The sequence below is a fragment of the Phyllobates terribilis genome, unplaced genomic scaffold (assembly GCF_046119375.1).
Source record: "Phyllobates terribilis strain yellow unplaced genomic scaffold, ASM4611937v1 Scaffold_11__3_contigs__length_659146591, whole genome shotgun sequence".
NCBI lineage: Eukaryota > Metazoa > Chordata > Amphibia > Anura > Dendrobatidae > Phyllobates > Phyllobates terribilis.
In genome coordinates this window covers 230,708,262-230,724,625 of record NW_027362771.1, presented here as the reverse complement: position 1 = coordinate 230,724,625, position 16,364 = coordinate 230,708,262, and the positions used below count along the sequence as shown (strand labels likewise).

General features: G+C 42.8%; 1 protein-coding gene across 3 annotated transcripts in view; it reads left to right on the top strand.

The window, feature by feature from the left end:
• The window catches only part of ZNF800 (zinc finger protein 800), a 59,611-nt gene extending 43,941 nt beyond the window's left edge, over positions 1–15,670 (top strand). For all 3 annotated transcript variants that reach the window (XM_073652087.1, XM_073652088.1, XM_073652086.1), the window contains one exon: positions 12,458–15,670. In XM_073652087.1, the coding sequence (XP_073508188.1) occupies positions 12,458–14,094 (1,637 nt within the window). In that variant the 3' untranslated portion in view covers positions 14,095–15,670. The remainder of the gene's footprint in view (positions 1–12,457) is intronic.
• The last annotated feature ends 694 nt before the right edge of the window (positions 15,671–16,364 follow it).

Genomic DNA, 16,364 nt, shown 5'->3' with positions numbered 1-16,364 from the left:
CCATTTATACTTGTTGATAATCGGGAGTGTTCCTAAGAGTGCTTGTTTTCCAATTGCTACCTTCTCTAAAAACCCTGGCAATCACTTGCTGAAATGGTAAAACAATTATTTGTTAGATTGAACCATTCATATATTATTCATGCTGGCTTTAACCACTTCTTAACCTGACCGAATTTCTGTTTTTGCACTTTCCCCTTTTTTTCAGGATCTATAATTTTTTTTAGGGTATGTTCACATGTTCAGGATTTGAAGCAGAAATTTCCTGAGCGTTATTGCCTCTCCCTGACAGAAAAAAACGCATGCGGATTTACATGCATTTTTTATGTGTTTTTACATGCTTTTTTTTTTTTAAGCGTTTTTGTTCATCAGTGAATGCTTTTTGGAGCTAAATAAAGTTATTTGGTGGGACATTGCTTAAGCCCTTAGATTACCATAAGAACTGGGGTGAGTATATTGGTTCATTTAAATGATTAAAGAATTGGTCTGTTGTAATTCAAATAAAGTTTCACACTGTGTCTGTGTGCTTCTTTACTTTAATTAAAGTTTGGTTATGAAAAGGTCTGATTGACACCTTGACATAGCCAAACAAAAAAGCTGGGTGTCAGCTAGTCCTATTCACTCAATCTTTATTAGCATTTCTATTCTTGTAATTTATGCGACCTCTGTGAGATGTTCATTTTAGCCTGGGAAGGTGCCATTAGGCAAACACGATCCCTGGCCATTGAATAACATCTCACAGCTGGTTCGTTAGCCACTACGTCCCCCCGATCAGCCCTCAGCAGTGCTTTGGACACAATGTATTTATGTTGCGTCCAAAACACGGTGTTCTAATGCCGCACTTTTGTTGTCGGTACATGTGAATCCACCGCATATAATTACACTTCAGTCGTTCAAAATCTGCAGCAGAGACTAGCGTGTCTGCTACAGAAATTGATACGCTGCAGGTGAGTTCGGGTACGTGGCCACGGTCAGGAGCCGCTGCTGGTTTGACGCTGTGTGTTTATACAGCGTCAAACCCGCAGCGCCCATATGTTACGTTATAGTGGATGGGATCTCTAGAAATCCCACGTCCACTATGCGTGCATCAGAGGCTGCGAATCGCCCTATAAAATCTAACCAGCAAAAGGCTAAACTGGACAGCTGCCGGCTGATATTAATAGCCATGGAAGGGGCCATGGATATTAGCCCCCTCCACGGCTATTAATATCACCCCTCAGCAGTCCCAGAAATAGTGCATCCATAAGATGCGCCAAATCTGGCGCTTAGCCTCTCTCTTCCCACTGCCCTGTAGCGGTGGCAGTGGGGTAATGGGGTTGGGTTCACGTCAGCCTTGTATTGGCGGCTGACGTGAAGCCCAGGTTAGTAGTGGAGGGCGTCTATAAGACGCCCCCATTACTAACCGCGTAGTAAAGTGCTCGGCGCTTTTTAAATAAAAAGACGGCCAGAATAAAGTATTTTAATGAAATAAAACGCACACTGTTCTACAATTTTTTTTAATTACATGCCTCCGCGAAGCCCTTTATCTCCTGAAAAAAACGTAAAATAACAACCGTATCCCTCACTTGTCCACAGTCCACGATCACTGCCGAGTGTCCCACGACGTTCCGGGTCCCTTCTACAGCTGTGACATCAGAAATCACCATCGTTGCCGGCACTGATCACCTGATGGTCACGCGATCATCAGCTGACCACTGACGTCACCGATCAGCTGATGGTCGCATGACCATCAGGTGATCGCTGACGTCAGCACAGGTCCTGGCAGTACACTGCGGGCGCGAACCCGTGCCCTGTAGTGTATCGCTGGCAGCCGGACAGACCGCATCACCGCCGGGGACCAGGAGGACACCTGGGGCCGCCAGACAGGTGAGTATAAAGGTTTATTTTTTTATTTTTATTTTTTTATTCTTATTTTTACTATCGCGGGCTGGGAAGAGCAGATTGCTGCTCCTCCCATTCATGCTGTTATCAGCCAGAGCAGTGGTCGGATGAGAGGAGTAGCAGTCTCCTTTCCTGACCTGGGTACCACCCGCAGCGCGATTCCGCCGCGGATTTGCGCCTATTGACTGTGATTGAAAAGCAGCAAAATCCGCATGAATAGATATTATATATGCTGGTTTGCTGTGATTCAATGCAAAACAATGGGCACGAATTCGCCGCAGAATCGTGCTAGAAATGGTCCTGCTGCTTTTTTTGCCGCAATGGTAATCCGGAGCGGAAATTTCCGCATCATGTGCACAGCACATGCGGATTACCATTGCTATACATGGCAGACCTATTTACAAGCGGTTTTAATGCGTTTCCGCAGCGGAAAAATTGTCGTGGAATTGCATTAAAACCGCATCGTGTGCACATAGCCTTATTGTCCCGTTGACATGGCCGTTTGAGGCTTGTATTGTATTTGTGATACTCTGTGATGTACTGGAAACTGGCAAAAAAAATTCCAAGCCTGGCAAAATTGCAATAAAAGCACAATTCCACAGTTGTTTTTGGAGTTTTTTAGTTCACAGTGTTCATTATATAGTAAAAATTACCTGCCTGTTTGATTCTCCAGGTCAGTCCGATTTACGGTGATGTCAAACATGCATCGTTTATTTTTTTTACTTAAGTGGTGGATAAAAAATTTGATTTTTTAAAAAAAAATAAATAATAAATACAATTTTCTCTTGTGTTGCCATTTTCCGAGAACCATAACTTCTTCAAATGGAAGAAGTCAATGGAACTTGTTTTTTACACCCTTAGCTGTCGTTTTTATTGAAACCATTTTGGCATAAATACATTGTTTCGATCACCTCTAATTGTATTTTTTTGCGGTGTTCCTGAGGCAAAAAAAACCCTAATTCTGGCATGTTTTATTTTTTTGCCACTACAGTATGTACCGACTAGGACCAATTAATTTTATATTTTGATAGATCAGATTTTTACAGATGTGGCGATACCACATGTGTACTTGTTTTATTGTTGTTTTGAAAAAAATGCAATAAAATAAGTTGTTCTGATGAGTTGGTAGCAGGACCGATTCTAACTTTCCTGCTGCCGGAGGCAAAAGTTGAAATACTTGCATAACACCGGCTACATTATTAGTACACACCAAACCAATGTAGGACTTCCATCTTTTTGCTCCCCACAAATCCAAAGTTTAATGCTCCTAACATAAATACAGATGTAGTAATGTTTAACTTATCAGATGACACACTACTTTATAAACATAGCCATGTAGATTGTCATATCATGGGGCAAACTGATTGCTACATATATACAAAATCAGAACAAATAACAGTACAAAAATACAGAACCACCATCAGTACAGAAATTCAGCACCACAACAACGATTAGTACATGAATACAGCACAAGACCCACCATCAGTACATGAATACAGCATGGAACCATAATCCGTAATTGAATACATCACCAGAACCACCATCAGTACGTTAATACATCACCAAAACCATCATTATTACATGAATACTGCACAAAACTTAGTACAGTGTTCAATTGCAGTGTCTGGTTACCCCATATACATTTGTATGAACTTATTACACCCAGTATGCTGTTAACAATGGTAAGGAGATTCTTGGAGTTGTTTTTACCAGTCATCATCAGATCATACAGGAACCAAAGTACTTGTGAGATGCTGTCAGTATCGCAAGGAAGCATTTACACCCAAGTACCTTACCGGTGGCATAATCTCTGATTGGAGTCATTCTCATCCATCACTTCTCAATTTGATCCAGCATCCATTATGTCTTTTCACATCCACAGCTTGTTTTCAGACTTCGGTCTTCTCTGGCTTTCTGTAGTACATTCATTCTAACATGGTGCCCTTGAAAATAAGTGTCAGTATAGTGCCAATGAATAAAAATATCAGCCCCTTACTGTGCACTTTACACAAAGTCTGTCCTCACACACTGTCCCTCTTATGATATGTTGCCTCTACACTGTCCCCTGTTGTGAAATATTGCCTCCACAAGGTATCCCTTATGATCTCTAACTTCCACACTGTCCTCCCGTAAAGGTGATATCTGGAGCTTTGTGTGCCTTTCATCGCCGGCACAGAGCGGTTATAGACCGCTTCTGCTGGCAATTTAGCTGCCTATGCTGACGTTACCTCGACAGAGCGGCAGCTTTTCCGCACTGCTCCGTTGACGGAGCATGACTTTGAAGTCATTCTGATTGACAGCCGGATTCCTGCTGCCTAACTGGGGGAGCCAACTGTCACTCAAAATGACGTCGGAAGCCATGCCCTGTCGACAGAGCAGGGTGGAAAATAAGATGCTGCTCTGTCAACGTAATGTCAGCAGAGGCAGCTGAATCCCCGGCAGGAACAGTCTATGACCGCTCTGTGCCGGCGATGAATGGCGCTAGGCACGACAGACAAGCAGTTAGCAACTATCTGCCTGTTAGTGCTTAGGCACATTTTTTGTTTTTCATGAATTCCCAGATAACCCCTTTTAAGAGCTATACCCAACACACCATCCACCTTATGAACTACAACCACCACACAGTCCTCCCTTATGGACACTTAACTGCCATAATGTCACCCTTATGAACTATAACTGCCACTCTGTCCCCCCTATTGATCTTCAACTGCCAGACCGTCCACCCTTACGAAACTTAAGGCTATGTGTGCGCGTTGAGTATTTGGTTGCAGAAATTTTTGCACAGTTTCTGCATCGCTTTGCAGCAAAAATGTGTGTCCTGTGATTTCTGATGTCACAGCTGTAGAAGTGACCCGGAACGTCGTGGGACACTCGTTGGTGATCGTGGACTGCGTCGTTCATGGCGGACAGGTGAGGGATACGATTGTTTATTTTACTTTTTTTTCAGGAGATCGTGGGCTTCGTGGAGGTGTGTAATTAAAAAAAATTGTAGAACCGTGTGTGTTTTATTTCATTAAAATACTTTATTCTGGCTTTGTTTTTATTGAAAAAGAGGCTACCACTTTACTACGCAGTTAGTAATGGGGGCGTCTTATAGACGCCCTCCATTACTAACCTGGGCTTCACGTCAGCCGCCAATACAAAGCTGACATGAACCTCAACCCCATTACCCCACTGCCACCGCTACAGGGCAGTGGGAAGAGCGAGGCTAAGCGCCAGATTTGGCGCAAAATATGGATGTGCTATTTCTGGGACTGCTGAGGGGTGATATTAATAGCCGCGGAGGGGGCTACTATCCATGGCCCCTTCCCATGGCTATTAATATCAGCTCGCAACTGTCTAGTTTAGCCTTTGCTGGTTAGATTTTCTAGGGGGACCCCACATAAATTTTTTTCTGAGGCCCCCCTGTAATCTAGCCAGTAAAGGCTAAACAAAAAGCTGTGAGCTGATATTAATAGCCAGGGAACATTTTTGGCAATAGCTCCTTCCGCGGCTACTAATATCAACCCCCAGCGGTTGGCTTTCCCACTGCTGGTTATAAAAATGATGCGGGAGGCCATGTATTTATTTTATTTTAGGCTCTGTGCCCATAATTCAGTCTTAGCACCGCTTTGGACGCAAATTTTTGCTGTGTCCAAAATGTTGCATTCTATTGAACGCAGGTAAATCCACATGTGTTCACTGAACCATGCGGATTTACTACATTCTAGTGGTCAAATTTCTGTTGTGGAGACTAGCGACTCCACAAGAGGATTTGACATGCTGCGGTCCTGAAAGACACGCCGCATGTCAGTGTCCACGGGTGATTCGCAGCCTCGGATGCACGCATAGTGAACGTGGGATTTCTAGAGATCCCATCCACTATAACGTAACATCTGGGCTCTGTGGGTTTGACGCTGTATAAACATGCAGCGTCAAACCTGCAGCGGCTCCTGACCGTGGCCACATACCCAAACTCACCCGCAGCGTATCAATTTCTGTAGCAGACTCGCTTGTCTCTGCTGCAGATTTTGACCGATTGAAGTGTAATTATATGCGGTGGATTCACATGTGCAAAGTGCGGCATTGGAACACCATGTTTTGGACGCAACATAAATACCTTGTGTCCAAAGTGCTACTGAGTGCTGATCGGGGGGGGGGGGGAGTAGTGGCTAATGAACCAGCTGTGAGATGTTATTTAAAGGCCAGGGACCATGTTTGCCTAATGGCACCTTCCCAGGCTAAAATTAACAGCTTAGAGCGGTCGCATAAATTACACGAATAGAAATGCTAATGAAGAGTGGGTGAATGGGACTAGCTGACACCCAGCTTTTTTGTTTGGCGATGTCAAGGTGTTAATTAGACCTTTTCATAACCAAACTTTAATTAAAGTAAAGAAGCACACAGACACAGTGTAAAACTTTATTTGAAATACAACAGACCCATTCTTTAATCATTTAAATGAACCAATATACTCACCCCAGTTCTTATGGTAATCCAAGGGCTTAAGCAATGTCCCACCAAATAACTTTATTTAGCTCCAAAAAGCATTCATTGATGTACAAAAACGCATATAAATCCACATAGGGTTTTTTTCTGCCAGGGAGAGTCAAAAACGCTCAGGAAATTTCTGCTTCAAATCCAGAAGGTGTGCACATACCCTAATTCTAATGAAGTCAGTGGGTGAAAAGAATTGACATGCTGCAGATTTAAACGCATACAGCCTTACCACCACACTGCTCTCCTTTCCTCCAAAGACAGAAGAACACATTCAGACCAGGAGGATGACGAGGAATGTGGCGCCGGAGATAGCTTTACGCGCTGACCACATACCGCGATCTCTGATTCCATGAGGACTTACCGGAGAGTATGGAGGAGGAGTGTGGCACCTGTGAGCATAGGTCGATCTTTGGCACCATTTTGTTGAAGACAGATTCGCACTGTCTTCAACAAAATGGTGCCAGATAGCGCTGTATGCACACGCTCTGATTCCAGTGACATTTTATTTAAATATTTACCTCAGACCAGACCTGGGCCGCACCGTGTCGTCCCATGCCCGCTGTCTCCATTCTCGCTGACTGCGTTGGTGGAGAAGGGGCCTCCGGCCCCTTCCTCCACCAATCAGCGTGTGAATCATCTGACGCAATAACATAATTTCATCACGTATGCTATGTACTGCAGAGTCAGCGCACCGGAGACAGAAGCAGAGCGCCGGGGGAACGAGCCTGAGGTGAGTATGTGGTGTTCTTTTTTTTCATGTGTATGGGAGGTTATGGGGGTCTCATCCTTGACTTGGATAAGATATGGGGGTCTCACCCTGGACTTGGGGAGGCTATGGAGGGTCTCATCCTGGACATGGGGAAGATGTGGGGATCTCATCCTGGATATGGGGGGTCTCATGCTGGACATGAGGAGGCTATGGGGGTCTCATCCTGGACATGGGGAGGCTATGGGAGTCTCATCCTGGACATGGGGAGGCTATGGGGGGGGTCTCATCCTGGACATGGAGAGGATGTGTGGGTCTCATCCTGGACATGGGGAGGATGTGGGGGTCTCATCCTGGATATGGGGGGTCTCATGCTGGACATGGGGAGGCTATGGGGGGTCTCATCCCAGACTTGGAGAGGCTATGGGGTCTCATCCTGGACATGGGGAGGCTATGGGGGGTCTCAACCTGGACATGGGGAGGCTATGGAGGGTCTCATCCTGGACTTGGGGAGGCTGTGAGGGTCTTATCCTGGACATGTAGAGGTTGTGGGGGTCTCATCCTGGACATGGACAGGCTGTGGGGGTCTCATCCTGGACATGGGGAGGCTATGGGGGGGTCTCATCCTGGACATGGAGAGGCAATGGGGGGGTCTCATGCTGGACATGGGGAGGCTATGGGGGGTCTCATGCTGGACATGGGGAGGCTATGGGGGGGTCTCATGCTGGACTTGGGGAGGCTATGGGGGTCTCATCCTGGACATGGAGAGGCTGTGGGGGTCTCATCCTGGACATGGGGAGGATGTGGGGGGTCTTATCCTTGATATGGGGGGTCTCATGCTGGACATGGGGAGGCTATGGGGGTCTCATCCTGGACATGGGAGGGTCTCATCCTGGACTTGGGGAGGCTATGGAGGGTCTCATCCTGGACATGGAGAGGATGTGGGGGTCTCATGCTGGACATGGGGAGGCTATGGGGGGGTCTCATCCCAGATTTAGAGAGGCTATGGAGTAGTCTCATCCCAGATTTAGAGAGGCTATTGGGGTCTCATCCTGGACATGGAGAGGCTGTGGGGGTCTCATCCTGGACATGGGGAGGATGTGGGGGGTCTTATCCTGGATATGGGGGGTCTCATGCTGGACATGGGGAGGCTATGGGGGTCTCATCCTGGACATGGGGGGGTCTCATCCTGGACTTGGGGAGGCTATGGAGGGTCTCATCCTGGACATGGAGAGGATGTGGGGGTCTCATGCTGGACATGGGGAGGCTATGGGGGGGTCTCATCCCAGATTTAGAGAGGCTATGGAGGAGTCTCATCCCAGATTTAGAGAGGCTATTGGGGTCTCATCCTGGACATGGGGAGGCTATGGGGGTCTCATCCTGGACATGGGGAGGCTATGGGGGGTCTCACCCTGGACTTGGGGAGGCTATGGAGGGTCTCATCCTGGACATGCAGAGGCTATGGGGGTCTCATCCTGGACATTAGGAGGCTATGGGGGTCTCATCCTGGACATGGGGAGGATGTAGGGGTCTCATCCTCGATATGGGGGGCTCTCATGCTGGACATGGGGAGGCTATGGGGGGTCTCATCCCAGACTTGGAGAGACTGTGGGGGTCTCATCTTGGACTTGGGGAGGCTGCGGGGCTCTCGTGCTGGGCATGGGGAGGCTGCGGGGCTCTCGTGCTGGGCATGGGGAGGCTGCGGGGCTCTCGTGCTGGGCATGGGGAAGCTGCGGGGCTCTCGTGCTGGGCATGGGGAGGCTGCGGGGCTCTCGGGCTGGGCATGGGAAGGCTGCGGGGCCCCCGGGCTGGGCATGGGGAGGCTGCGGGGCCCTCCTGCTGGGCATGGGGAGGCTGCGGGGCCCTCCTGCTGGGCATGGGGAGGCTGCGGGGCCCTCAGGCTGGGCATGGGGAAGCTGGGGGGGGCTCTTGTGTATATAAGGGGCTGTGGGGGGCTCATACGATATATAGAAGGGGCTGTATTTGGTTTCAAGCGGTATATAGTGGGATGGCACACTTAATTCTGCTCAATATTAAGTAATGTAATTAATATAAATATTAATATAATAATCATTAATATATTGATATGAATATTGAGCAGAATTAATTTCAGCCTATTGGCTCGGCCCTCCACAACAGTCATGGTCTCTCATGTGGAGCAGGGGAAAGGTGAGTAGGAGTGTTTGTGGATGGATGAGCAGCATGGATGGATGGAGCAGCAGCGCAGGCAGGATGAAGGAGCATATTCCAAGCTGGGGGACCCATCCATCCAGCCCTAATGCAGAGGGAGTGTTAGTAAGGGCTGGAGGCGCAGTTACAGTGGACACTCTGTATTCTCAGAGCATTGACTGAACCCTTGGCGCCCCCGACCCCATGACTGATACAGAATGCTGGCGTGGAGAATAAAGTTAATTTTCTCCCCACTGCATGCAGGCGCCAGATAGCAGAATAACGCTATTAACCTACAGATTAGCCGCATACACACGTGGTCAAAATTGTTGGTACCCCTCGTTTAATGAAAGAAAAACCCACAATGGTCATAGAAATAATTTGAATCTGACAAAAGTAATAATAAATTAAAAATCTATGAAAATGATCAAATGAAAGTCAGACATTGCTTTGCAACCCTGCTTCCACAGAATTTTTTTAAAAAAATTAACTCATGAAATAGACCTGGACAGAAATGATGGTACTCTTAACTTAATATTTTGTTGAACAACCTTTTGAGGAAATCACTGCAATCAAACAATTCCTGTAACTGTCAATGAGACTTCTGCACCTCTCGACAGGTATTTTGGCCCACTCCTCATGAGCAAACTGCTCCAGTTGGCTCGTGTTTGAAGATTGCCTTTTCCAGACGGCATGTTTCAGCTCTTTCCAAAGATGCTCAATAGGATTTAGGTCAGGGCTCATAGAAGGCCACTTCAGAATAGTCCAATGTTTTCCTCTTAGCCATTCTTGGGTGTTTTTAGCAGTGTGTTTTTGTGTTTTGGGTCATTATCCTTTTGCAAGACCCATGACCTGCGACTGAGACCAAGCTTTCTGACACTGGGCAGCACATTTCTCTCTAGAATCCCTTGATAGTCTTGAGATTTCATTGTACCCTGCACAGATTCAAGACACCCTGTGCCAGATGCAGCAAAGCAGCCCCAGAACATAACAGAGCCTCCTCCATGTTTCACAGTAGGGACAGTGTTCTTTTCTTGATATGCTTCATTTTTCTGTCTGTGAGCATAGAGCTGATGTGCCTTGCCAAAAACTTCCATTTTTGTCTCATCTGTCCATAGGGCATTCTCCCAGAAGCTTTGTGGCTGGTCAACATGTAGTTTGGCAAATTCCAGTCTGGCTTTTTTATGATTTTTTTTCAACAATGGTGTTCTCCTTGGTCGTCTCCCATGAATTCCACTTTGGATCAACAATGACGGATGGTGCGATCTGACACTGATGGTCCTTGAGCTTGAAGTTCACCTTTAATCTCTTTTGTTACCATTTGTATTATCCATCTCTTTGATTTGTCATCAATTTTCATCCCGCGGCCATGTCCAGGGAGGTTGGCTACAGTCCCATGGATCTTAAATTTCTGAATAATATGTGCAACTGTAGTCACAGGAACATCAAGCTGCTTGGAGATGATCTTATAACCTTTCCCTTTAACATGCTCGTCTATAATTTTCTTTCTAATCTCCTGAGACAACTCTTTCCTTTGCTTCCTCTGGTCCATGTTGAGTGTGGTAGACACCATGTTACCAAATACCACAGCGAGTATCTATAGCCCTATATACAGGCCCACTGACTGATTACAAGATTGTAGACACCTGTGATGCTACTAAGTGGACACAACTTCATTAAACATGTCCCTTTTGTCACATTATTTTCAAGGGTACCATCATTTCTGTCCAGGCCTATTTCATGAGTTTAATTTTTTTTTAAATTCTGTAGAAGAAGGGTTGAAAAGCAATGACTGACTTTCATTTGTTCATTTTCATAGATTTTTAATTAATTATTACTTTTGTCAGATTCAAGTTATTTCTGTGACCTTTGTGGGTTTTTCTTTCATTAAACGAGGGGTAACAACAATTTTGACCACGTGTGTATCTGCATCTTAACAGCATTATTTCTGGTGACAGGTTCCTAATTTTGTAGTACATTACTTCAATAAAATGACGCCAGACTCAGCGTGTGCGCATACCACCCTCTCCGGCGTAATTTTTTAAAAAAAACCCTGTGTCTGCGACTTCGCATATACATTGTTTTAAATAAAATGGCACCAGATAGCACAGTATGCATACGCGCTGACTCCGGTGCCATTTTATTGAAATAATGTACTACAACGTCAACATTGAAGTGCGCATGCACCGCCAATTGCCATTATCCATATGGCCTGCACGTGCACACTGCTATGTTGATGTTGTTGTACATTACTTCAATAAAATGATGCTGAAGTCAGCGCGTGTGCATATCGCAATCTCCAGTGCCATTTTATTGAAGACACACTGTATTTGCGAATTCGCAGACAGTGTCTTAAAAAAAAAAAAAAAATTGACGCTGGAAATGTACCAATAAAAATGTTTGCCACCCGGGCGTAGAACGGGTTCAATAGCTAGTGAACTATAATGGCACACTGTCTGTTCTTATGAACTATAACCACTGCACTGTCCACCCTTATGAGCTTTAATCACTGCACTGGCCCCCTTCTTATGGGCTATAACCAGCGCAATGTCTATCCTTGTGTACTATAACCACCACACTTCACCCATATAAACAATAATCGCCATACATTAAGCTCTTATGAGCTATAACCACTGCACTACTCCCTTATTGGCTATAAACACCCCACTGTATCCCCTTATGAACTGTGGCCCTCCACATTGTCTCCATATTTAGTGCCCCCCACCTTGCTACACATTGCCCTCTCAATACAATAGAATGCAGGAAACTGACATTCTACCTGTTCTCCAAACCATCTGTCTAACAGCTAGTACTGAAAATTGTCCAAATCTCAATCCTAGGCATAGCAAAATGCCACCCCTTGACAAAGGCTTCAGATTGTTCGTCGCCTGAGATGAAATGCTCCTCTTGCCTTTTGGCAGAAGTAGCCCTGGTCAGAAGTATTCTTCTCGCTGATTTACTATCTGCGGACATTAATGTAATTTTAATTAATATATTTTTTTTATTTATAGCTGAATGCTATTTATATGTCTTTGTAAATATGCGTACATTGATAAATATGTATCCTGGTAATGCACTTCTAAACAATTTTTACTTTAAAATCAGTCCCATATTTACGAGAAGTTAGGTGCAGCTAGGGAAAATTAGGCAGTTAGTTATATAAACCTTTCTTATTCAATGTTCTTTTGCACATAATTTGATTTTGATTTTTGTATCTTGACATAGATCCTCCAAATGGGAACAATCAAAGTCAAGTAGTAAAAGATCTAGTGGAGTCAGTGTGCCCAAAAGCAAGTAACCCAGAGATTGTCATACAATTAGAAGCTATTCAGACAAATCAGAATGCTGTGTTTCAGATTGTTAAGCCTGCCAGTGAAGTAAACCTTGTTACCAATAATTCTGAATCTGCTGATGTTCAAGAGGAGGACTCTACCCCTGCCCTTCAACCAACAATGACTCCAGAAACTGTGATTTCACCTTTAAAAAATCTTACAGTAGAAGATACTTCTAGCACATCAAATGTAGATACTCCGATTGTCTCCAGTCTAGTTGCAAAATCAACTAAAAAAGCTAGCATTAGCAATCCATTTTTATGTCGCCTTTGCAAAAAAGATTTTAATTGTCGAAGAAGCATTCGTCGTCACGTTAAAAAAGTCCATAAGAAAAAGTTAGAAGATATTAAGAAATTCATTGAGGTACAACGAAATAAACCTTTGTCTACTTCACAAGGACATTCCAGTACATTCCATTCAACAGGTAAAAGCTGTCACATATGCCAGAAATCGTTTGCTACTAGGGCCAATACAAGGAGACACATTGATGAAGTTCACAGGGGTATGAGAAGAGACTATACGACAACAGAAAGTACTGCAAAACCCTGTAAAAGTTTGAATCCTGAAACAGCAAAGCCCAAGAAAGGAGTAAAGACTATTTTACGTACAAAAAAATGTTCTGCAAAGTCTGATTTCAGCCTTTCAACTTTTGGTTGTTCTGTTTGCAATAGGCGATATACCTCAAAATCCTTACTGAAGAAGCATATGTTGATATTACATAAGACATCTCAGTCTGAAAATAATACCAAATCGACTGAAAGACATGCTGCCATCACAAATGGAAAAATCAAACATGAAGACTCCTCATCAAATTCTGGTACAAGTTCCCCTCTGAGTGAATCTAAGGGGGTGTTAACTGAAAAAAAGAATGCGCCTCCAACAAAAAATAAGACAAAATCAGATGGAGATTCTCCCAAGACTGTTTCTTCTCCTGCCAGTGACAAAAAGAAATGTCGAAAGCCTAAATTATCAGCTGGCTTTGATTTCAAACAACTTTACTGTAAGCTCTGTAAAAGACAATTCACCTCTAAGCAAAACCTGGGAAAACACATTGAACTGCATACTGATGGAAACTGCATTTTTGTAAAATTTTACAGATGTCCTCTTTGCACATATGAGACTCGCCGGAAACGTGATGTTATCCGGCACATAACAGTTGTACACAAAAAGACACAGCGTACTCTGATTAAAATAACGTCAAACTTAGAAAGTCGAGCCATCAAGAAGCCAATTGAGTGTATTATGGATAAAGCTTCAAGAAAAAGTCACAAACAAGAAAAAAGTAAAATGGCTACTTCAAAAAAAGAACTGTCCTCCTCTTCCAGCAAAAGGAGCAATGGGGGTGATACTGGCATTGAAGTTAGGGTGACCAAAAACTTTTCGTTACTTAAGTGTAAAATCTGTGCTAAAGCCTTTGCTAAACAGAAAGACTTGGAGCTACATAAAAAGAATCACAAAGTGAATTCTAGTAAGTCACCTTTGGTTGTGAAAAAAAAAGGGAGAAGTACAAGGTCTAAAACACCTGTGTAATAAAAAGTGAAAGGTTCCTCTTCTCCAAGAGACGAGTCATTTCAATCATTGAATGCAAACTGTTATTCTCTGTATACTAATGGACACTTGAGTATTCTGGTAAAACTCCATTTCAGAGACTCAGGCTTGTTTTCCCTCCTTACTCTCTTACAGTATTTTATTATTTTAAGTGCATTGTCAGCATGCTGCATAAAAAAGCAGCTTGGCCAGATAGATTGCTTTAAAGCTTGTGTATTGTGTACATTTTTAATGTTTAACTTTTTAGTACAAACCTCATTTCTGCATTTAACGATATCTATGTATTTTGTAAATACTGAACCATGCACTTCCGTGAGCTAGAATCACTATAGATTGATATCCCCTTGCATAAGCCTGGAAGAATTATCTCAAGATGGCAGATTTTCCAAGCAAAGTTTATTATATTTTTCCAAAATTTAATGTGAAGGAATCATTTATTGATTGAGTTTCTCCCATGTAATACTTGAAGTTTTGCAATGATTTTTTCTTTGCTTTTAACATTTAACTTTAAATTACTGCTTCAAATTTGCTATGTAATATGTTTAATGTTTTAGTGCAAACATGTCTTTGATTTCATGACAATATTATGTTTTAGGTTTTAAAATAGTTTTAAAACATTTATTTGAGAATAATCTCAAGGAAATATTGGGTAATATTGCTGTATACATTATATGTTGTCTTATTCTTTTATAGTATATGTAGCATAGTTAGGAGCTTGGTTAATTATGTTTCCATGCTTGGCTCACTGGAATTGTGATTTTTTTTGTGTGTGTGTACACATTTGTGTCTGTATATATTTCTTATACATTCTCCATACCGTAAAAATAGCCTACTGAAACTTGTCCAGTATACTGTAATTCGTACATTTACAGCATGGTTAGTTTTGGTGTAATATTGCTATAGGGCATGTATAGTGCATCCATATATGTGAACTAAACTTTCATGGCATGGACTCTCACATACACCAACCCCTTTACTTTAAATTCAACATTTTTAAGTTATCGTAATTCAAACCAAAAGATGAATAAAATTAAAAAAAACATACAGAAAAAAAAATCTAAATTTCAATTGTAAAAAGTATATTTAAAAAAATAGACTAGTTGTGTTCCAATTTTTTTTTTCTCATTTGTATCTGTTTCTATTTTTTTTATGTAATTTATTAGTTATTTTTATTGTTATTTTGAGAAGTTAGAGGCGTGATTTAGTTGCTTCATTAGTATTTTTTTTTACTTTCCTTCATTTTAAAGGCTCCTATTATATTATAAAATAGATTTCATTACTTGGATTGTCACATCAAAAACATTAGTGGTATGATATGGGTATGGCAACAATATTCACTTTGACCACTATTGTTCGTGGCTAAGTGGCCACTCAGAAGAAGCGGAGCAGAATTGATAGCTTACAAACTTGCACACTGCTTTAGCAATTAGTGGGTCACAGGGGTCAGATTCTAGTTGTATTTCATTGTCTTTGAAAGGACAACCTTATTAAATAATTATTACAGACATCGATTACATCTTGTCATACTTCACGTTTCAAAATAAATTAATGAATGTAATTAACTATGATCATCTTTTTCTGTAATTTATAGTTAACATAAGTCATATTCACAGACTATTTAAGCCTTTTAGTTTAATGTATTAATTGATAAATATAACTTATTTAATCTCTGTGCACATCCTTGTTTTATTTTAGTATTTAAATTTAACATTGCCAATAAAGAAATAGAAGGGGTTAGAATAGGGAGTGAATAGATCAATTCTTAGTGTTTCTCTGCAGCAGGTGTATTACACATTTGTAGCCTTAGAGCACACATATTATGTATATTTTAAGCAGTACACAAGAATACACACCACTGCTGTAGGCACATCATATGCAGACTCAGAATTGCTGTATATACTCACTGTTCTGCTCCACACATGCACAGCTCTGCTCCTTGCCCATACACACATTCCTGCTACATATACACACAGGTCCGAATATGCACACTCACAGCTATGCTACACACACAAAGCTCTTCTACATACAGCACTGCTAAACACTCATAGATTTGCTACAGACTTACAGCTCTGCTACACTCAACTCTAATTCTGCTGAATTACATGACTTCAAAGGTCCTTCAGCTATCTATGATTTGCAGCATCCGTGCAGCATTAGTTCTGTACAGGTCCTGTTAGCTTTCTCTCCTGCCTTGCATAGATCAGTGTCACGAGGAAAAATACCAGATCTCTCAGTGATCAGGAAGAACTGTG